This window comes from Podarcis liolepis (assembly GCF_965112155.1).
Source record: "Podarcis liolepis genome assembly, chromosome: 7".
Taxonomy (NCBI): domain Eukaryota; kingdom Metazoa; phylum Chordata; class Lepidosauria; order Squamata; family Lacertidae; genus Podarcis; species Podarcis liolepis.
The window spans coordinates 18,688,119-18,705,225 of record NC_139561.1 but is presented as its reverse complement, the minus strand read 5'-3'; the positions used below and the strand labels follow the sequence as shown (position 1 = coordinate 18,705,225).

The 17,107-nt window shown below is 47.5% G+C and overlaps 1 protein-coding gene across 12 annotated transcripts in view; it reads right to left on the bottom strand.

Annotated features, from left to right (window-relative positions):
* CASZ1 (castor zinc finger 1) overlaps window positions 1–17,107 on the bottom strand; it is a 443,166-nt gene that overhangs the window by 59,104 nt on the left and 366,955 nt on the right. For all 12 annotated transcript variants that reach the window (XM_083512761.1, XM_083512760.1, XM_083512759.1 and 9 more), the window contains one exon: window positions 7,959–8,555. In XM_083512761.1, coding sequence (XP_083368887.1) covers window positions 7,959–8,555 — 597 coding nt within the window. The remainder of the gene's footprint in view (window positions 1–7,958; window positions 8,556–17,107) is intronic.

The window sequence follows — 17,107 nt, the reverse complement described above, 5'->3', positions numbered from 1 at the left end:
TTCTGTGTTGCCCCATAAGAAAAATTCCAAAATACATAGCAGGGCAGTACCTTTATTAAGCCAGTCAATGAATAGTGAGCCAGCTTTACAGAGTTCTCCAGAGCTCTTCAGCAAGGCTGGATATTTAGCAAAGGAGAAAAAAAGCTATGTGTTAAAGGTCACATCCACACTACACGGCTTTCCCAAGGAACCATGGGAACTGTAGTTTGCCCACCACAGAGCTACAATCCACAACACCTGTTGCAAACTACAGTTCCCAGGATTCTTTGGGGAAAGTCATGTGCTTTAAATGCATGGTGTGGTTGTGAGCAAAGTCTCCATAGGTCTCAGTCCCAATAAATTCGGCCAGCCTTTGCCAACCAGGTGCCCTACAGCTCCTTTGAACTACCACTCAGCTGGGGCTGAAAGGAGTTGTCGTTCAAAAACAGCTGGAAAACACCAGTTTGGCAAAGAGTAGATTAGATTCTCCAGTGCAGGTTTCAGGGTTCATGTGGAGATGCACAAGATGCCAAGAAGATCATGAGCATATCCAACTACCCGTGTCCCAAACTACCAGTGATCTGGTTCTTTGAAATATTAAAACCCAGCAGTTCTCTTAATTTGCCACCAGCCTTAAGCAAAACAAGACTCAGCAAGGGCACCTGGGGCTCATTCCTTCGCAGTAAGACTTGGAGAACCTTGGCTACCAATCGCACCCAGGGCTTCTGAAAGAGTTCCCTTGTTGTGGAAAAGAAAAGAGAGGGAAGGCTGGGGAAGGGAAGAACCCTGCCTTGTGCAAAGATGTTTTAGAACATTTCTATTCTGCATCCATTCACATCCATTTAAAAACCGTTCAAAAACTAGAAAGGAACAACAACATGCTCCACAAATAATGCAATATATAGAATCTGGATAAACCACGAAAAAGCAGAGTGATGAAATCTGCACAAAGGTTGGGCAGTGAGAGACAGAGGACAAGGCAAGCCTGTGTATGCAGATGGGATGAGAGGCTTCTCAGGAAACTATAGATCACGATCACACACACACACACACACACACACACATACACACGGCTGGTGTTTTATTTGAGGATGTGTCCTGCAACCTGTTCTTGACACTATCTTAGTGCATGACTCTTCAGTGCTACTGCGTTATAGCTGTCCAGAGGGAGCTATGGTGTAACAAAAGCAGGACATCACCACCGAGCATATCTGGTATGAAAAGTGACGAGATTTCAGCAGGAAGTTATAGCCTATGTGCCAAAACAGTGTGAACGCCTCCAAAACTTTGCAGGCACAATGGAGCATTGAAGGCATCGTGAGTACGAACCATCATGAATGTGCCTGAAGGGGCCTCCAGGTAGGTGTGGAGTCAAAACAGAGAAGGAAGATGCTCTAAACATATATTTTACCAGCATCTGACCCATTCCACCAGCAGAAGAGATGGGAAGCAGAGCTCATTCCATGAGCTTTGCCAGAAGATCCTCCTACACCTGATTGATGTAAGCTGACCATTATAAGAACAACTGTTTAAGAGACAACTGTTTAAGAATTGGTCCCTGAATTTGTTTCCCCGCCCCCTCTTCCCTCCTTGCCACTTTCCCCTTGTGTGTTATGCTTGTCTTAGATTGTAAGCCTGTGTGGGCAGAGGACGGTCTTATTTTAATTGAATGTAAGTTAGCCACTCCAGAAACCTTTTTAGCTAAAGAAGGGGGGTCCAAATGCTCTCAATAAATAAATTGGCAACTCTTTCTTTATGATCCTGCTTTCTGTGTCCAAGGGAGACTTTTTTTGTGTTGCGTAAACAGTTGGGGGTAGCTCACCGTGGAGCCTAAAAGTTCCAACCAAATGTCTGGTATGATTTAATAGTTGTATGTAACTTCTCCATAACCAAGGGAAACTTTAAAGGTAGCTCACAACAGCAACAAGAGAAATAATGTTTCAACAATCTATGGAAACAAACCTCTGCTTTTATCTACTTGCAGAACGCCAGACACAAGTTTCAACTGTGCACATCAGTTTCATAGTTTCTCTCTTACAATTACATACAAAGAGAGTGTTCAGGGATGCTATTCTCTCCCTAATTTTTCTGAAGAGCTGCTGCCAGCCAGTGTAGACTAGAGATGGGCGAGGAATTCAACTTTGTTTGCATCTGAATGAGAAGCTACCTAAACCCGTACTTCTTGAACCAAACACAAAGAGAAACCCAGCTATTCTTCAAATTTTGCATTTCTCTGAATTTTGCAATGCCTTTCTCCAACTTAATAATGGGCACAAAGATGCACATGCTAGGGAAAGGTGTGCATAAAGATGCATCTGTTACTGAAAACCCCATACAAAAATGCATTATACTGGGGGAAATGGCTTGCAAAACTGCATACAAAAGTGTGTTCAGTAGAAATCCATACTAAAACGCTGGCGAATTTTCATGAGGATTTTTTTGTAAAAAGAAAAAGAAAGCCAATCACTGAGGAAAGGTGAACTGAATTTACGATTTGGAAAAGAAAGGAAAAAAAGACACTGGGAGATAACAAAATACACAGATTCATCCATTCCTAGAGAATTGCTGAGCTAGGTGAACCATAGGTCAGTATCAGCTAGCATCCTCCGGTCCTACCAAGCACTGTGCCTGACCACTTGCCATGGTGGCTGGGGCTGATTGGAGTTGCAATCCAACAACCACATGGGGGAGGCACCTCCTTTGCATGCAGAAGGTCCTGGGTTCAATCCCTGGCATCTCCAAGAAGGGCCACGTCTGAAATCTCAGAGAGCCACTGTCAGCCAGGGTAGACAATATTTAGCTAGATGGACCAATGGCCTGACTCAGTCTAAGGCAGCTTCCTGGGTTGCAAACATCTGGGATGCACCATGCCAGCTGCCCCTCGAGTAGCTACTTAAAACTAGGGTATGGAAAGCTGTGCATATCTTCCTCTCCAGAATTGGGGGTTTGAAGCTGCAAGATGCTGAAGCAAAATCGGCTCAGCCCTGAATGCTGCCTAGATGGGAGGCCCCATGGAAACCATGCGCCAGCTGCTCTGAGTAACGTGGAAGGTGAGCAGGGTGGAAGCAAAACAAGGAACAAAACTGCACACAGAAACACCGGCCAAACTGGGAGTGAGGATTCGTGCAGCCGCTTTGCACAGCATTGCCTGCTGCTATTGTCAAAACAGCGGGTGGACTTTGCCAGGTCAGGCCAAAGGTCTGTCGGATCCAGCAGCCTGCTTGCTGCAGACGCCCTCACCGCCAAGGAGATCTGCGGCGGAAGCCACCTGCTGCTATGTGTCCCCTGGTGCCTGGTACTCAGCGCCTCTGCATACGAAGGATCCATATTCGGCTCTCACGGCTGAGTGCTGTCGATCAGCTGATCTGCAGTGAATTTCCCTCCCTGCTTGCTCACCTAGAAGGTGGCACACAATCTGGGTGGGAACCTTTGTCAATCCAGGCTTTGGAAAAGGTGCCATGTGGTGGGAAATAACCCTGCCAGATGGTGCCGTTTAACTCCCTGTGGGCTGGGAGGCTCAGCTATGCGTTCCCATAAGTATTCCCCGTTCCCCATAACTGTATATTTTTTGGGGTGCCTCTGCAAACAGGAAAGGCAACCAAAGGAGCTGGACTGGGGAGGGGCGGCGGGGGGAAATTAAAACAAACTTAAGCACCGAGTCCGGGCTCAATCACCTTGTGCTGGCGACAGACAAGGGCTTTTCCTATCAAAGGAAACTGAAGGTCACACTTTTCCTCATTGATCTTGCAATGTTTGTTAATTACTCTGTCACTGATGTGGCGAAGGATAATTAAACAGCTCTGTTTATATCTTATATGCATAATTATGCGCGTTGCCACTGAACTCGCGAAGGCTGGAGAAGAGGGAAGGGACAGATGAACAGAGATGAGTTTCGGTTGCGTTATTAAGGGGGAGCGTGGGGTGGGGGTGGGGAAGCTGGGGCCCACATACACAAAAGGGAGAAACGTTGATGGATTGGCGAGATCAGGGGGGCTTGTCGAGATGTGGGAAAGAGGGCAAAGTGTCGAGCAAAGTTATTAAACCTGAATGGGAGTTTAGACTTCATTTGAAGATGCCCTTCTCTCTCTCTCTCTCTCTCTCTCTCTCTCTCTCTCTCATATTCTCTATTTCTTTTTGGGGGGTTGCAGGACTTCTGGTAACTCAATATTGAATCTCCCTGTGCTCGAAGCTAGCTTTTTTACACATCCACTTCTTTTGGAAAGCTTTCCCATAGCTCCCTATAAATGGTCACCTCTTATCTTTTTGCCAGCGATGGGGTGGTGGTGGGGTTTGGAGCCCCATATTTAGTCTCTGCCTTCCTGCCAGCCACCTCTGCCTCAATTTCAGAATCTTCCCAGAACAAAAGCACCTATATCACGACTGTTTTAAGTTCTCCATAAACCTCTCTGGCCCTCATTGTGTCCTGGTTCAAACACTGTGCTCTCTGCTGGAGGGGTGGTGGGAATCTGTGGCTCTGTGCAGTTGTGGTGATGTTTAAAGTCACTTCTTGCACTGGGTTTAATTGGATTGTATGGAACTGGCCTACAACAGCACCCATAATTCTGTGGGGCCCAGCCAGGCTGGACTGGGTAATCTGCAGTCAGTCTGGTCCATCTGATGGTCATAACGAAATCTTAAATTTCTTTTTTTTGCTCCCCTTGCTTTGCACACATTCACCAACAATTGTTCCCTTTCCAGCCCTATATGAAAGACCGCCTCTATCCCTACAGACCCTCTCTACTGTTAAGGCTGGAAAAGGGGTCCCTCTTGGCAGTTCCTCAAAATTGGGGGTGGTTGGGGGGCTGGGAGGTGGAGGGCTTTCTTTGTGGCAGAGCAGTCCCTAAACTGTGGAACTCCCTCCCCATGAAAAAACGTCAGGCATCTTGGGCTGCATACACTTCCTACATTTAAAGCACACGACTTCTCCCAAAGGATCTTGGGAGCTGTAGTTCACCCTCCTCCCACAGAGCTGCAATTCCCGACATCTTAAACCAACTACAGTTCCCAGGATTCTTTAGAGAAAGACATATACTTTAAATGTATGGTGTGTACTCAGCCTCTCCTGCACAGCTGAAGACACCCCTCTTTACACTGTTAAGATATTCTGTTTTGCTGAATTTATACTGTTCTGCTCTGGCTGGAAGAGTTTGGCTTGCTTTTATAGTTGTAACTATTTCATCTGCATTTTTATATATGTATATATAAACCACATATTATATTGTTAGAACCTGCCCCCAGGACCTTACGGTGAAAGATGGGTAAGAAATCTTAAAAATAAATAAAATAATGTAATTAATTTCAGTTGGGTCTGCTCTGAGTAAGACTTAGGCAGACACAACCCCATCTCCTCACAGTTGCCGGTTAAGGTACTTTTGCACACACAAAAACCTCTCCCTCTTGTTAAACTGCGTCCTTTTACCTTTTCCACTTTATCTAGATTGCAAAGACTGGGCAGAGAGCATAGTGAGTTCAGATAACAACCACCAGAGTTTGAATAATGGCGCATTTTGCCAGCTCTCCAGGAAGCGAGTGGAACTTTCCCTCCTATGGGTGAGGTCTGCAGAGAGGTTTTTCTCCCCCCCCCCCCGCTTCCCCCCAAAGCAATAAATTCTTGCTTTCTTAACGAAAAAGTAGACTAAAGAAAGTCAAGGAAGGTGGGGCTGGGGAGAGAGAATGCACGCAGGCTGAAAGAAAGAGCGAAAACGAATAACCCCCTAGCAGAACAATGGCCAATTATTGCATTAAGATCAGCAGAGGGGGACTTTTTGGTAGTCCCACCGTCCTAAAAAGTTTGGGGTTTGGGGTGGGATGGCCTCAGAGGAAAAAAAGGCATTCTCCGAGGAAGTTCCTAGCTTGTAGAACTCCCTCTGTACAGAGCTGTGCCTTGCACCTTCATTATATAATTTCCACCGTACACTGAGGACATACCTCTTGACACCTGAAATATATAGAGTCGTACCTTGGTTTATGAACTTAATCCGTTCCAGAAGTCCGTTCTTAAACTGAAACCATTCTTAAACTGAGAAGCGCTTTCCCTAATGAGGCCTCCCACTGCTGGTGCCTTTCCACCGTTCGATTTTCATTTGTAGACCAAGGTAAAGTTTGCAAACCGGGACACTACTTCCGGTTTTGCGGAGTTCATAAACCGAATAGTTTGTAAACAGGGCTGTTCTTTAACCAAGGTACCACTTATGTATTTTCAAGACACACACTATTGCTACAATAATAATTTGTTTTAAACTATCTTTAATGCTTAAATCGTTAAAACCTGGCCCGTGACCTAGTGGGGAAGGGCAGGTAACAAACTGACAATGATTATGATGGTTTAAGATTTGTTTATGGATTTTATGGAATTGCAAACCATAACGTAACTCCCCTCCTTCCCCCTCATTCCATACATAATAGCCAAAAGCACACATTCCCCGGAGATGTAAGCAAGCGATGTTAAGCGGTAATAATAGTAACAACAGCAATAGTAATATTGAAAACCGCCTTGGGAAGGTATTTTGTCCCGGGAAGAGTTTGGAAAAAAAGCACATGCATAAGGTAGATAAATAAAAACAACAAGGAAGGCAACAATTTTAAAAAAGGAAGGGAAATTAAACTCGCCGTAGAACAGCTCCCAGGGTAGGAAGAGCTGGGAAAAGAGAGAAGTCTCGTTCATGCTAATGTGTCCGCCAGGCAGGCTTGAGCGGTGGCAGGCAGAGGTGTCACAGAAGGAGCTGCTGCTGTTTTGTCGCTGAGCCAGTGGTGGCCAAAATTCCTCTAGAGGGGAAGGCCGAGGGAAAGAAGCCGCTTCTCTGTTCTGCCAGCACATCTCCCCGCTCAGCTGAGCTCTGTGTTCCATGTCCCTGTCTTCATTCCTTTCTCTCCCCTTCGAGGGAAGAGGGGAAGCAATTGGGGGGGGGGCTGGAAGGGGGAGACGGAGGGCCTGGCAGCTGTGTCAGAGGGGTCAAGGGCCCAACTCTGACACACACTTGTGCAAGCACACATGAGCACAAGCACTAAGCCAGCACTCTTTTCATGGTATGTGCCGTAACAATGTTCTGCGAAGCTGGTTGAACACATCTGCAAGCGCACGCACAGACAATAAAGCAGAAAGAAGGAAGGGAATGTATTCTGATTTTCTTCAGGAGTTCTGGCGATGGTGCTGAAGCTGCAGTTGTATGTTGTTATCGATGGAGTTTCATTTAACTCACCATTTTATACTTTTTAAAATGTATGCCATTAGATGCTTAGGTCCAATCTTGCGCTCACTTACTTGGGACTAGGGACAGTTAGCACTCGGCGGGGCTTAATTTCAAGTGGGCATATATGGAGTTGCACTGTAAAATTGAGTAGCTGCAATTAATATTTTACATAAGTTGAAATAACACTTCTTGTTATTTTAGCCTACTAAATTATATATATTAATAAGCATATATATATATTTATATATATATATATGGGGATTGTCCTCATTTATTATAAATGTTCAAGGTACCATTGATTGTTTTAAGTGGCTACTACAATAGATTAGTCACATTTCAAAATCCCTTTTTAAAATAGAACTAATTGCATTTTGCTTTTAAATGGAGTGTTGGGGCTAGCCCACAATGTGGGGTTCAGGGGCTGCCTAGGCATCCTTTGACACAGGGAATATGCTGCTCATTGTCGAAGGGGATAAAAAGCTACCTAGGTCAGCCCCTCACGCCATCCCACCCACCGGAGTCCAGAATACAGAATGCTGTGTGCAGGGAGCAGATGATCTGCAAGAGGGACTTACAGAGCAATACCTGTAGGCAAGTCGTGTAAGTAAGCCAAGCTGCACGCAACAGGAAATGCTCTCCCCCCCCCCCAAAAAGAGCCACCAACCCAGTAACAGCTGGGTAGAAATTTGTTAGGATGATCAAACAGACCCCGGATCCATCCAGCAAATGTACCGGTTTTTCAGTGCCCAAGAAAGAGCCTAACAGAGATGCCAGCCTAGGCAGCCTTACCTGAGGCAGCTGCTCCACCTAGCTTGGAGACCACCTCACTGCTGGGACCCCGGAAGCTTTCGTCCTTCGAGGGAGGCCCATCCGAATCCCGTTCATCCAGGAAGCTGCTCCCATCTTGGGGTCCCCTCAGGGGCTCGGCCTCATCCACGTTGTCCTCTTCATCACTGCACCCCTTGGGCTGTACCATATACACGCCTTCGGGGGGCACCTCAGCGCCCTCGGAGCCCCTGGGTTCCTTGCTCTCGATGCGCCCCAGCAAGGAGTCTTCGCTGTACTCCCCGTTGACCCACTTTTCAATCACTTCCCTTCGCTTGTCCTCCTCAATCTTCTGCACACGGCCGACCCCTTCGGGGAACTCTGGGCCCAGTTCCTTGGCCCCAGGCCGGGCGATATCCTTTGCGGTGGTGAGGGTGCCCCCACCAGCGCTCTCCCGACCCAGGGGAGGCTTTTCGGCATGCGCCCGCTCGGGTCCCTTGTGGTCAACAACGACCTGGCGGCTGAGCTTAGCACAGATCGCGTTCAGCTTCAAGCCACCTTTGCGCTTGGCAGCCATCTTGGGGTTACCTGAGGTTCTGTCAGTGCATATAGTTCTTTCAGCTGGAGGGAAGAAACAAAAAGAGAGAGAGAAAGCGAGACAGTTAGAGGGTGGGGTAGTCTCCAATGCATCCAAAGCAAGTTTGAATACCGTTCAAATAACCGAAAGAAGAATAAACAAGTGGACTAAATCACAATTGGCATCATCCCAAAGCAAATCCACACAAGCAAATTAGCAGTTTCTTCATTATTTACATTCTGTGCTTCCTGTAAGGAGCTCAGGGGCTCCCTCCCTTTCACTGTCACAATGACCCTGTGAGGTAGGCTAGCGGTGGAGATCATGATGGGCCCGGTGCCACTCAGTGAGCTTTATGGCTGATTTAGCAGTGATTTGAACTCGTATCTTCCTGGTCTAACACTCTGCCTGTTACACCACACTGACCACCTTTCCACATTCCCACAGTGAGTTGAGCAGATTCCTGGAGCATTTGCTTGAGCAGCTGTGTGGCAAGGTGGTTAGAGCATGAGCTCTGGGCATGAGGAAGCCACACTCACAATCCCCCGCTCAACTAAGGCTCTCGGGTTAGTCTTGGGTGAGTCCTACTTCCACAGTCTATGAGTCCCATAAAATTCAAAAGCTTTAATTAGACACATTTCTGGGTTTGCTAATATGGTCTGCCTTGTTCGTTTTGTTTTGGGTTTCTCTTCTCTTGCTGATGAGGAATCCCTAGGTTTCACTCAAGGTATGAGGCAGATTTGGGTAAAACAGCTGCGCTTTACGTTTTCAAAAAATGGGGAGCAGCCAGAAACCTCACCATAACCTAATATTGCTGCCAGTAGCACCTTAAAGACCAACTAAGTTAGTTCTTGGTATGAGCTTTCGTGTGCATGCACACTTCTTCAGATACACACATGCACACGAAAGCTCATACCAAGAACTAACTTAGTTGGTCTTTAAGGTGCTACTGGAAGGAATTTTTTTATTTTGACTTTGGCAGACCAACACGGCTACCTATCTGTAACTGGAACTAATATTGCTGGCATCTCAGCAGAGACTTACTCTGGTCAGGCTCCAATCACCATCTTAAAACTGAACCCAAGCCCATCCAGCGGTTACAACATCCAGCCCAAATAGTGTACGTTTAAAAGTCCCCCCCCCCATCTCAGGCACTCCCTGTTCTGTGTAACACCTGAGCCTGAGGAAGGGTTTGCTCCCCATTTTGTGACACTTTGGTTGGTCCTCATAAAGGTATTGCCTAACAATAGAAACTGGAGTTGTTGTCGTTTTTTCTCTTATGGATCAACACAGCTGCCTTTTTATCTTTACATCATTGAGGTTGCATCCTCATGCCTAAGACAGTTTTGGTTTGCAACACTTTCAGAAGGGAGCACAGGAGGGGAGAATTTATAGTCCACTGGCTATCAAACCGATAGCATGAGCTTCCCACAACTGCTACAGCAGCGGTGTGGCTTTAGAAAAGGACGAGACACTCCACCCCACAGCAGCTTAAGGATGCAGCCTTCCCTCCCCAGATGTTGGGGTGAGATGAAGAGACAGAGACCTAGGTCCACACCCCTCACTTGTGTCAGTGCCTCTCTCAGGAAGGGTCCAGGCAGCCGTTTGAGTCATGTGCTTGGCACAGCGATTGCCCCAGAGCCTGAAGCTTTTGCAGCACGGTGGCTCACGGCAAGACAGCCTGTCCGTCTCCTAACAGCAGGAGTCAGCAATGCAATAAGGCTCACACGCAACAGGCTCGTTGCTGAGCATGGAGGAGGTTGCTGACACATTGCAGGAACCGACCCTTGGTGAGCTGTGGGTTGGAGAAACCAAAATAGATTCTCCTTTGGACAGGGTTTCTATTCACTGCTCAGAAGAACCCCCCTTCTCTCTTCCTCTCCCGCTATTTTACCTGCTCTTCCCTCACTCGGTACCTAGCTCTGCCCAGCTGCAAAAACAGATTCATGGGGGGGGGGGGGAGGACGAGAAGGATGCTTTCAACTTGCTCCCAAAGAGCAAGATTTCCCTTGCTGCTTGTAAAAAAGCTTCTGGGTCTCTTGCATTCTCCCTCCCCCCATCCCGATAAAAATGAATGACTCTGGTTTGAGGCCCCGAAACACAGAAGGAGGTTGTGATCTATCAGACCCCCAGCGACGTGCCCGGGAGCCATTGTGACATCCCCCTAATCCTCCAGCCTGACAGTCCAACGCAAACAGCCTGAAACTTTAGACTCTCTCTCTTCCCCCGACAGCCAGCGTGTGGCTGCTTAACATTAGCGGCTGACAGCTCTGGGCACGCTCTCCTGCCAAGAGCAGCAGAAGAGAAACAAAATCGGCCACAAACCGCCCAGGAAACCATGGCCAGGGAGGAGAGGATGCCATCCCCCCTATAGAGCCCTCCTAGGCGAGGGAAACAAGACAGCGGCACCCACAGCTCTTCGGGATCTGAATGCCAAAGGCCTTAGCAGATCCTGCATCATGAACAGCCCATTTATGATGAGGCCCAGGTGGCGACGACCTAGAATGGGCCCTGCAACACATTTTAGGTGTTGTTCAGTTGCTTTGGGCATATCCTCTTTTTTGCTCTTTTTTGGGGAGCAGAGGACAGCATAGCCTGGGTCTTCCTATGTACAGCGTTCAGTCCATACCCCATTTAATTGCCACATTTCTCATGGGCTTTGAGGTCAAAGCCAGACAGAGCTCAGGCAAAGGCAGGTGATCAGATGTTTTTCCCCCCTGAGCAGCAAGGAGCAAGATCCAAGTTGCTAAAAGCCTCTTGGCTCAAGGTGGGAGGTCTGCAATCCATGCAAAAAACCTGAATCGCCCTTCTCCCTTTGTTCCTCTCACCCACAAATATGCGATTCCCAGATAATAGCAAAACAAAAAAGACACGCACCTGTGCTATTGACACACCCACCCATGTACTCCCAGGAGAGCACACACCATGTACACACCCCAATACATCGAGGCTCCAGTGGCACACAAACACGTGCGCTCTCACTCTCACACCCTCCTGTGTCATGCTGGCTCAGGGGAATCCAGGTCGCTGTTTCGTCACTGTGCTTCCCTGGCCCCACCTGATCCGGAAAGCTCAACCAAGGCCTGTTAAACTCAGGGCAGAGTCCTGCCCTCAGCTACACCTAAGTTGGAGGATCAAATGAGGTTAAGGTGGGTGGAACGGAGCATCAAAACCAGCTCTGCTAAACAGATCAGCCAAAGCTCTCAAGAGGGGAGGGCACTGTTTTAAACGGGGAGGAGGGGTGCACCCATATGCTTTGGAGAAAAGATGGCTTGGGGAACGTAGCTGAAGGAAAAAGGGTTGGACAGCAGCCTCCGAGGCAGGCCATCAGGCCACTGATGATTCAGCACAGGGAGAGAGAGCGCTTCTGCAACACACACCAAGGTCCAGCACAGATCTTTTCTACAGTAGAGGCCTTCCTCAGCCTGCTGGAGGCATCGAGGTGTCAGATCCTATCAGCGGCCCCCCGAAAGAAAGCCCCCTCCTGGCCTCAGCACAAACGGACATCTCTCCAACTCTCTCTGTCCACCGCCCCTCCTTCATCCGTTTCCACCCTTCCTCAACTTCCTCGGGATGAGGGACAGTCCCGTCATCCCAGAAGGAAGAAGCCAAAGACACGTAGAGATGGCAAAACGATTCTATAAATATTTATCTAAAGGAAAAGGATGGTGGGCAGTAGGGTGGGGGAGAAATATTGCTGCGAGGATGTGGAATATCCCACAGACATGGCTCACCTCCTGGCCTATCGAAGAGCCCTGCAGCTGGATCAGGCCAGTGGCCCATCTACTCCTGCACTCTGTTCTCACAACCGCATGCCCCAAGAGGAAGCACGCAAGCACCACTCTCCCCTCCTACCACTTTCAGCAACTGGTATTTAAGAAACACTGAGACTTCAACAGAGGAGGGAGAACCGCAAATGTTTTGCAGCTCCAAAAGATGAGGGGATTTTTAAAAGGCACTTCTCTGAGGCTTAGGCATCTTGACCAGCTCCTCACAGCTCTGCCATCAAAGTGCAGGGCACCTTAGAAATTGGCAGAGGACGAGTCTTTTAATCTCAGGGTTGTGGGTTCGAGCCCTGTGTTGGGCAACAGATTCCTGTATTGCAGGGGGTTGGACTAGATGGCCCTTGTGGTCCCTTCCAAGTCTATGGTTCTATGAAATAATAATTTTAAAATCTGCTAATTTTTATTTAAGTACCGAACCCCCTAGGGGCTTACTATCTAAAATTTAGTAGCAAAGAAGGCAACAGAGGGAGGAGTCGCAGAGGTACGTGGGCAAGGATACACACAAATGCAGTTATACATGGGCGCTTACTTCAACTGTAGCTAATTTAACTCGCTGCTCCTTCCTTTGATCAAATTTTCCCACCGGTTGAAATAGCAGAATGGTGATGCAAAGAGCTAACAATCCAAGGGCGGAGCTGCTTTCTAGCCCTTTTCCCACATGGAAAACCTGCTTTTCGCTTTTTGCAATCCTCAGTCTGGTGAGACAGCTGCTGGTGCTGCCATTTTAACAGTGGGAGGCCAATAGGGGCACTTTCAACACTGATGGACTAGTTTTCTATTTGCAGGCATCTCCCCTTCCCTTTTTTTAAACAGATAAAAATAAAACTCTTATGGCATCCTCTACCTGACACATGAAGAAGGGCAACACATTATATCTCCCTCTGCCTTAAAAGGGGATTAGACAAATTTCTGGAGGATAAGGCAGTCGGTTGCTGCTAGCCACAGTGGCAATGTTCTGTCTCCACTCTTGGAGGCAGTTTGTCTCTGAATACTGGAAACCACAGGAGGAGAGGGCTCTTGCACTCAGGTCCTGCTTGTCAGCTTCTTAAGGGCACCTGGTGGGCCACTGTGAGAACAGGATGCCGGATTAGATGGACCACTGGCCTGATATTATGTTCTTTACTTCTCTGTCCTGCTGCAGAATCTGTCTTAGCATGTAGTATGTGCAAAGTCTGAAGGGCAGTTGATGCAGAAAAGGCATTCCTGGGACCAAAGCAGCCTAGCCCCCACCCCCACGAACTCTGCACCAGCCTCAGTTCTACATTTAGTGCCTTGCGAAAGATCCCAGGCTAAGTAAACATCCCCTATGATTTTCTTCTCCCGAAAAGAAATGTTTTGATTTCACATCAATCCAAGGAAGCAGTTTATAACCCATGCCTGTCACAGAGACTTTTTCATCTCTGCCCAGGACAAACTCTCCCACATGCTGTATTTACACTGAATGCTTCCTGTGAAAACAATGCAGCTGAAAAGTTTACACCCGTGTGGCGTGGCAGGCAGAAAGATGGCCCCCTCCCGCTTAGAGCAGCTGAGAACCTGAAGAGGGGGAGAAAGAAACAGGACTCAGGAACTTGCAAACCTGGGGAAACCACGAGAACTCCCAAATGCATTTTAAACTAAAAGCAGCCATCTAGTCCTCATGGTAGTAACAGAAATGAGCCAGGAAATGCAACAGTGGAAATTGCACTAAACAAGCTATGCAAGGCAGTAGGGTAAACTTTGAGCACAAATGCCCATGAGTACGGATTGAGCAGCATGCTTTGAGCTCAGTATTATTCAGCAATTGCTCCTCACAAGAAAAAAGTCTGGCGTTGGGCTCATAATTCTGCCAGTTGAAAATCTCAAGTGTCCATATGTAAAAGAAAGGCAAGTATCTAGTCCTCAAGACCAAGGAGGTAGGCTTGAAAGCCTCTGGGTAAAATCGAAAATGCTGTGTGTCTATGTAGCATTCCTAGCAATTGGGGAGAGGTTCTTTAATGGCCTGCTCAGCTCCTTTCTCCTCTTCAGGATTTAGCAGATGCAAAATTATGCAAAATTAAGCAAATATGTGCAAATGTGCTTAACTTGCAATCATCTATCCAGGTCACAGAATCCAGCTTTCTTCTCGGTGTACCATCCGTACTGAAAGCACAGTGCACAAATAGCCTTCAGCCAAACACTCTGGGCAATGCCTATCTGGCGGAGAAAGCGAAGCTTGCTTATTTTACTGTTTTAAGATCTTGCTAGTATATTATTATTATTATTATTATTATTATTATTATTATTATTATTCCTAAAGAATCACAGCAAGAAGGTAAATTGAGAGTTAGTGAGTAGGAGTTGGTGAGAGACAGGAGAATGATGAAGAGGTAAATTTTTAAAAACTGGGAAAGAAAAGTGCTGGAAGAGACTCTGAGCTGGGCAGGTGGATTAAGGGACCAAGAGCTGATGGCTGGGGGGGGGGCACTCTTGACTCTAGAGGAAGGGCGTTCCTGGGTATAGAGTGGAGTGGGGTGCTGCTCAAACCCAGCTGAGGATACCCCTGTTGTGGAAGGGAATGGTGGGTGGGGAAAGGAAGCGGGGCTTGTGAGGACTGTCACTTCAGAGGGCTGCGTGGAAAAAAGGAACAGATGGACCTCTCGTATTCTTATTGAAGAATTTTAAGCCCAGCTGAGTAGCTGCGCTCAGGAGGGAAGCCGCCGTGCCAGCTTTCCAGGAGCTGTGAGGGTTTCATCCGATCAATTATTCACAACATTGTTTGGGGCGGTTGAGGGAGGAAATGGCGGGCCAGGCAGACGGGAGTGGATGGGGGGGGGAGCTTGTTTGCTTGCATGCGTGTGCTCCTGTGGGTTTGGAAACTGTACACGTTTTTCAACTGAAGTAGGTGCAGGTTGCCAAAATGCACCCAAAGCCAAAAGACACCAAGAAGCCATCTAGACCACCCAGCAGCCAGGATAGGACTTGGAGAGCTGCAGGGTGGGGTTGGTCCTGTTTCTATGCTATTCCTTGGGCTGGTTTGAAGCGTTTATCATTGGTTTTCGTGTTTTGAACCTTGGCTTGTCTTTTTAACAATGTTTGCAAACCACACGTGGGACTGTGTTATAGCAATGGTACATAAATGCAACAGCAGCAACAAAAGGGGTGTGGGATTTGACAATGGAGCTCTGATTGTGCATCACCACTTTCTCAGCTTTGAGTTTTGTTTGTTTTCAAGTTGCTGGACCATGGGATGGCAAAGCCTATGTGACCAATGCTTGGGTGAAACACCAGAAGCCGGATGAAGAGGTGAGCATCTCTGGTTTTTGGTTTTTGGGGGGTGGTTTTTTTTTGAGGGGGGCAGAAGGGACAGAGAAGCAGAAAGCACAACTAGGCAAAACCAACCAACCCAATTTGCATCATTTAGATTCCTCATGGAACTTTAAAACTTCAGATATAAGTTTCATGGCCCACTTGGGGGGGGGAACCATGACTTGATTTCCTCCCACTGTCACCTCTCCACCTCCAAATGTGGGGTTCTAATCCAGAGCAGTCCCACAAGAAGTCCACACGGTCCTGGGTTCAAGGCCCACGGTTCTGTAACGAGTCAGCAAAAACAGTAGGGAGCAACTCTCCTCAAAACCAGCCCCAAACATACCTACCCATTTCCCTTGGTCAACACAGGCCAGATGAGGCTGGGGTTTTAAAAAAAATATTACTGTATTTCTTTTGCAAGCCCTCTCTCGGAAATACACCATGAGGGACGGGGTCCAATTCCATGGGTGGGAGGTGTGCAAAAAAAGTGGACTTGGTGTGCTTTGACACCCGTCCCTCCCCCCCCCCCGCCGCTCCAGTTTATCAATAAAACATTTTATTGCTTTTAGCTCAAGAGATGACCTCGGCTTAGTGGAACGCTGTCTCTTTCGCCTGACCTTGGGAGAGTTCCACAGCGGCGCTGCTAAGCGGAGTCCATGGCCACTGGAACTGCAAATTCTTCATGGCTGGAAGGAGGGCAAGCAATGCCCAGGGGACGGGCACTGGAAAGGACATGGGTGCCGCTTCACCTTGGACACATGGGACTGGAGGAGCAAGAGAGGCTTTCAGTTTCCTCCAAAGAGAGGCAATTTTTTGGTTTGAAAAATGCGAAACACAAGGAGGAGGGAACTGGAGGCTGTGTATTCTGCAATCACATAAGACCTGGAATGGACAGCAGAATTTTGCTAAACTTTTCTTTTAAAAAATGAGATATGTTCTAGTAATAAATAGTATTAAGAGGAAAGTAGCCTCATGAAATAGAGTGGGGTAGACAAATCATAGAATCATAGAGTTGGAAGAGACCACAAGGGCCATCGAGTCCAACCCCCTGCCAAGCAGGATTTCCAGTAGGTTTTATTGGGGGGGGGGGAGAACTTCTTTTCTTTGCACATTTCCTCACACACCCATCCAGACCAACAAAAACAAAATTTCACAAAATAATATCATTCATGCAAGCTAGGAGTTATATGGTTGCACAACCTAGCATTTCTGGAGAGCAGAATTGGGGTTCAATAACAATATCGCTTCGCTATAGTTACACAGTAAATATGAATAGCCCTCTAATTATCTTTTGACAACAGCCCTGACCATTCTCCTCAAAGTCTTATTTAAGTCTTTCTCTGTAAGACCGCTGGACCCATATAAAACACACACAGAGCAGAGGAAAACTTTTCTGACGCTGGTAACATGCACAGCAATACAAAGGACCCTTCCATACTCCGGGCAACACACAGCAATCCTTCCACCCTGTGTGACACAACTTTGCATGTACACACACAGATACATTCTCAGCTTTCCTGTGCCCTCCTCAGGTCCCCCTCACC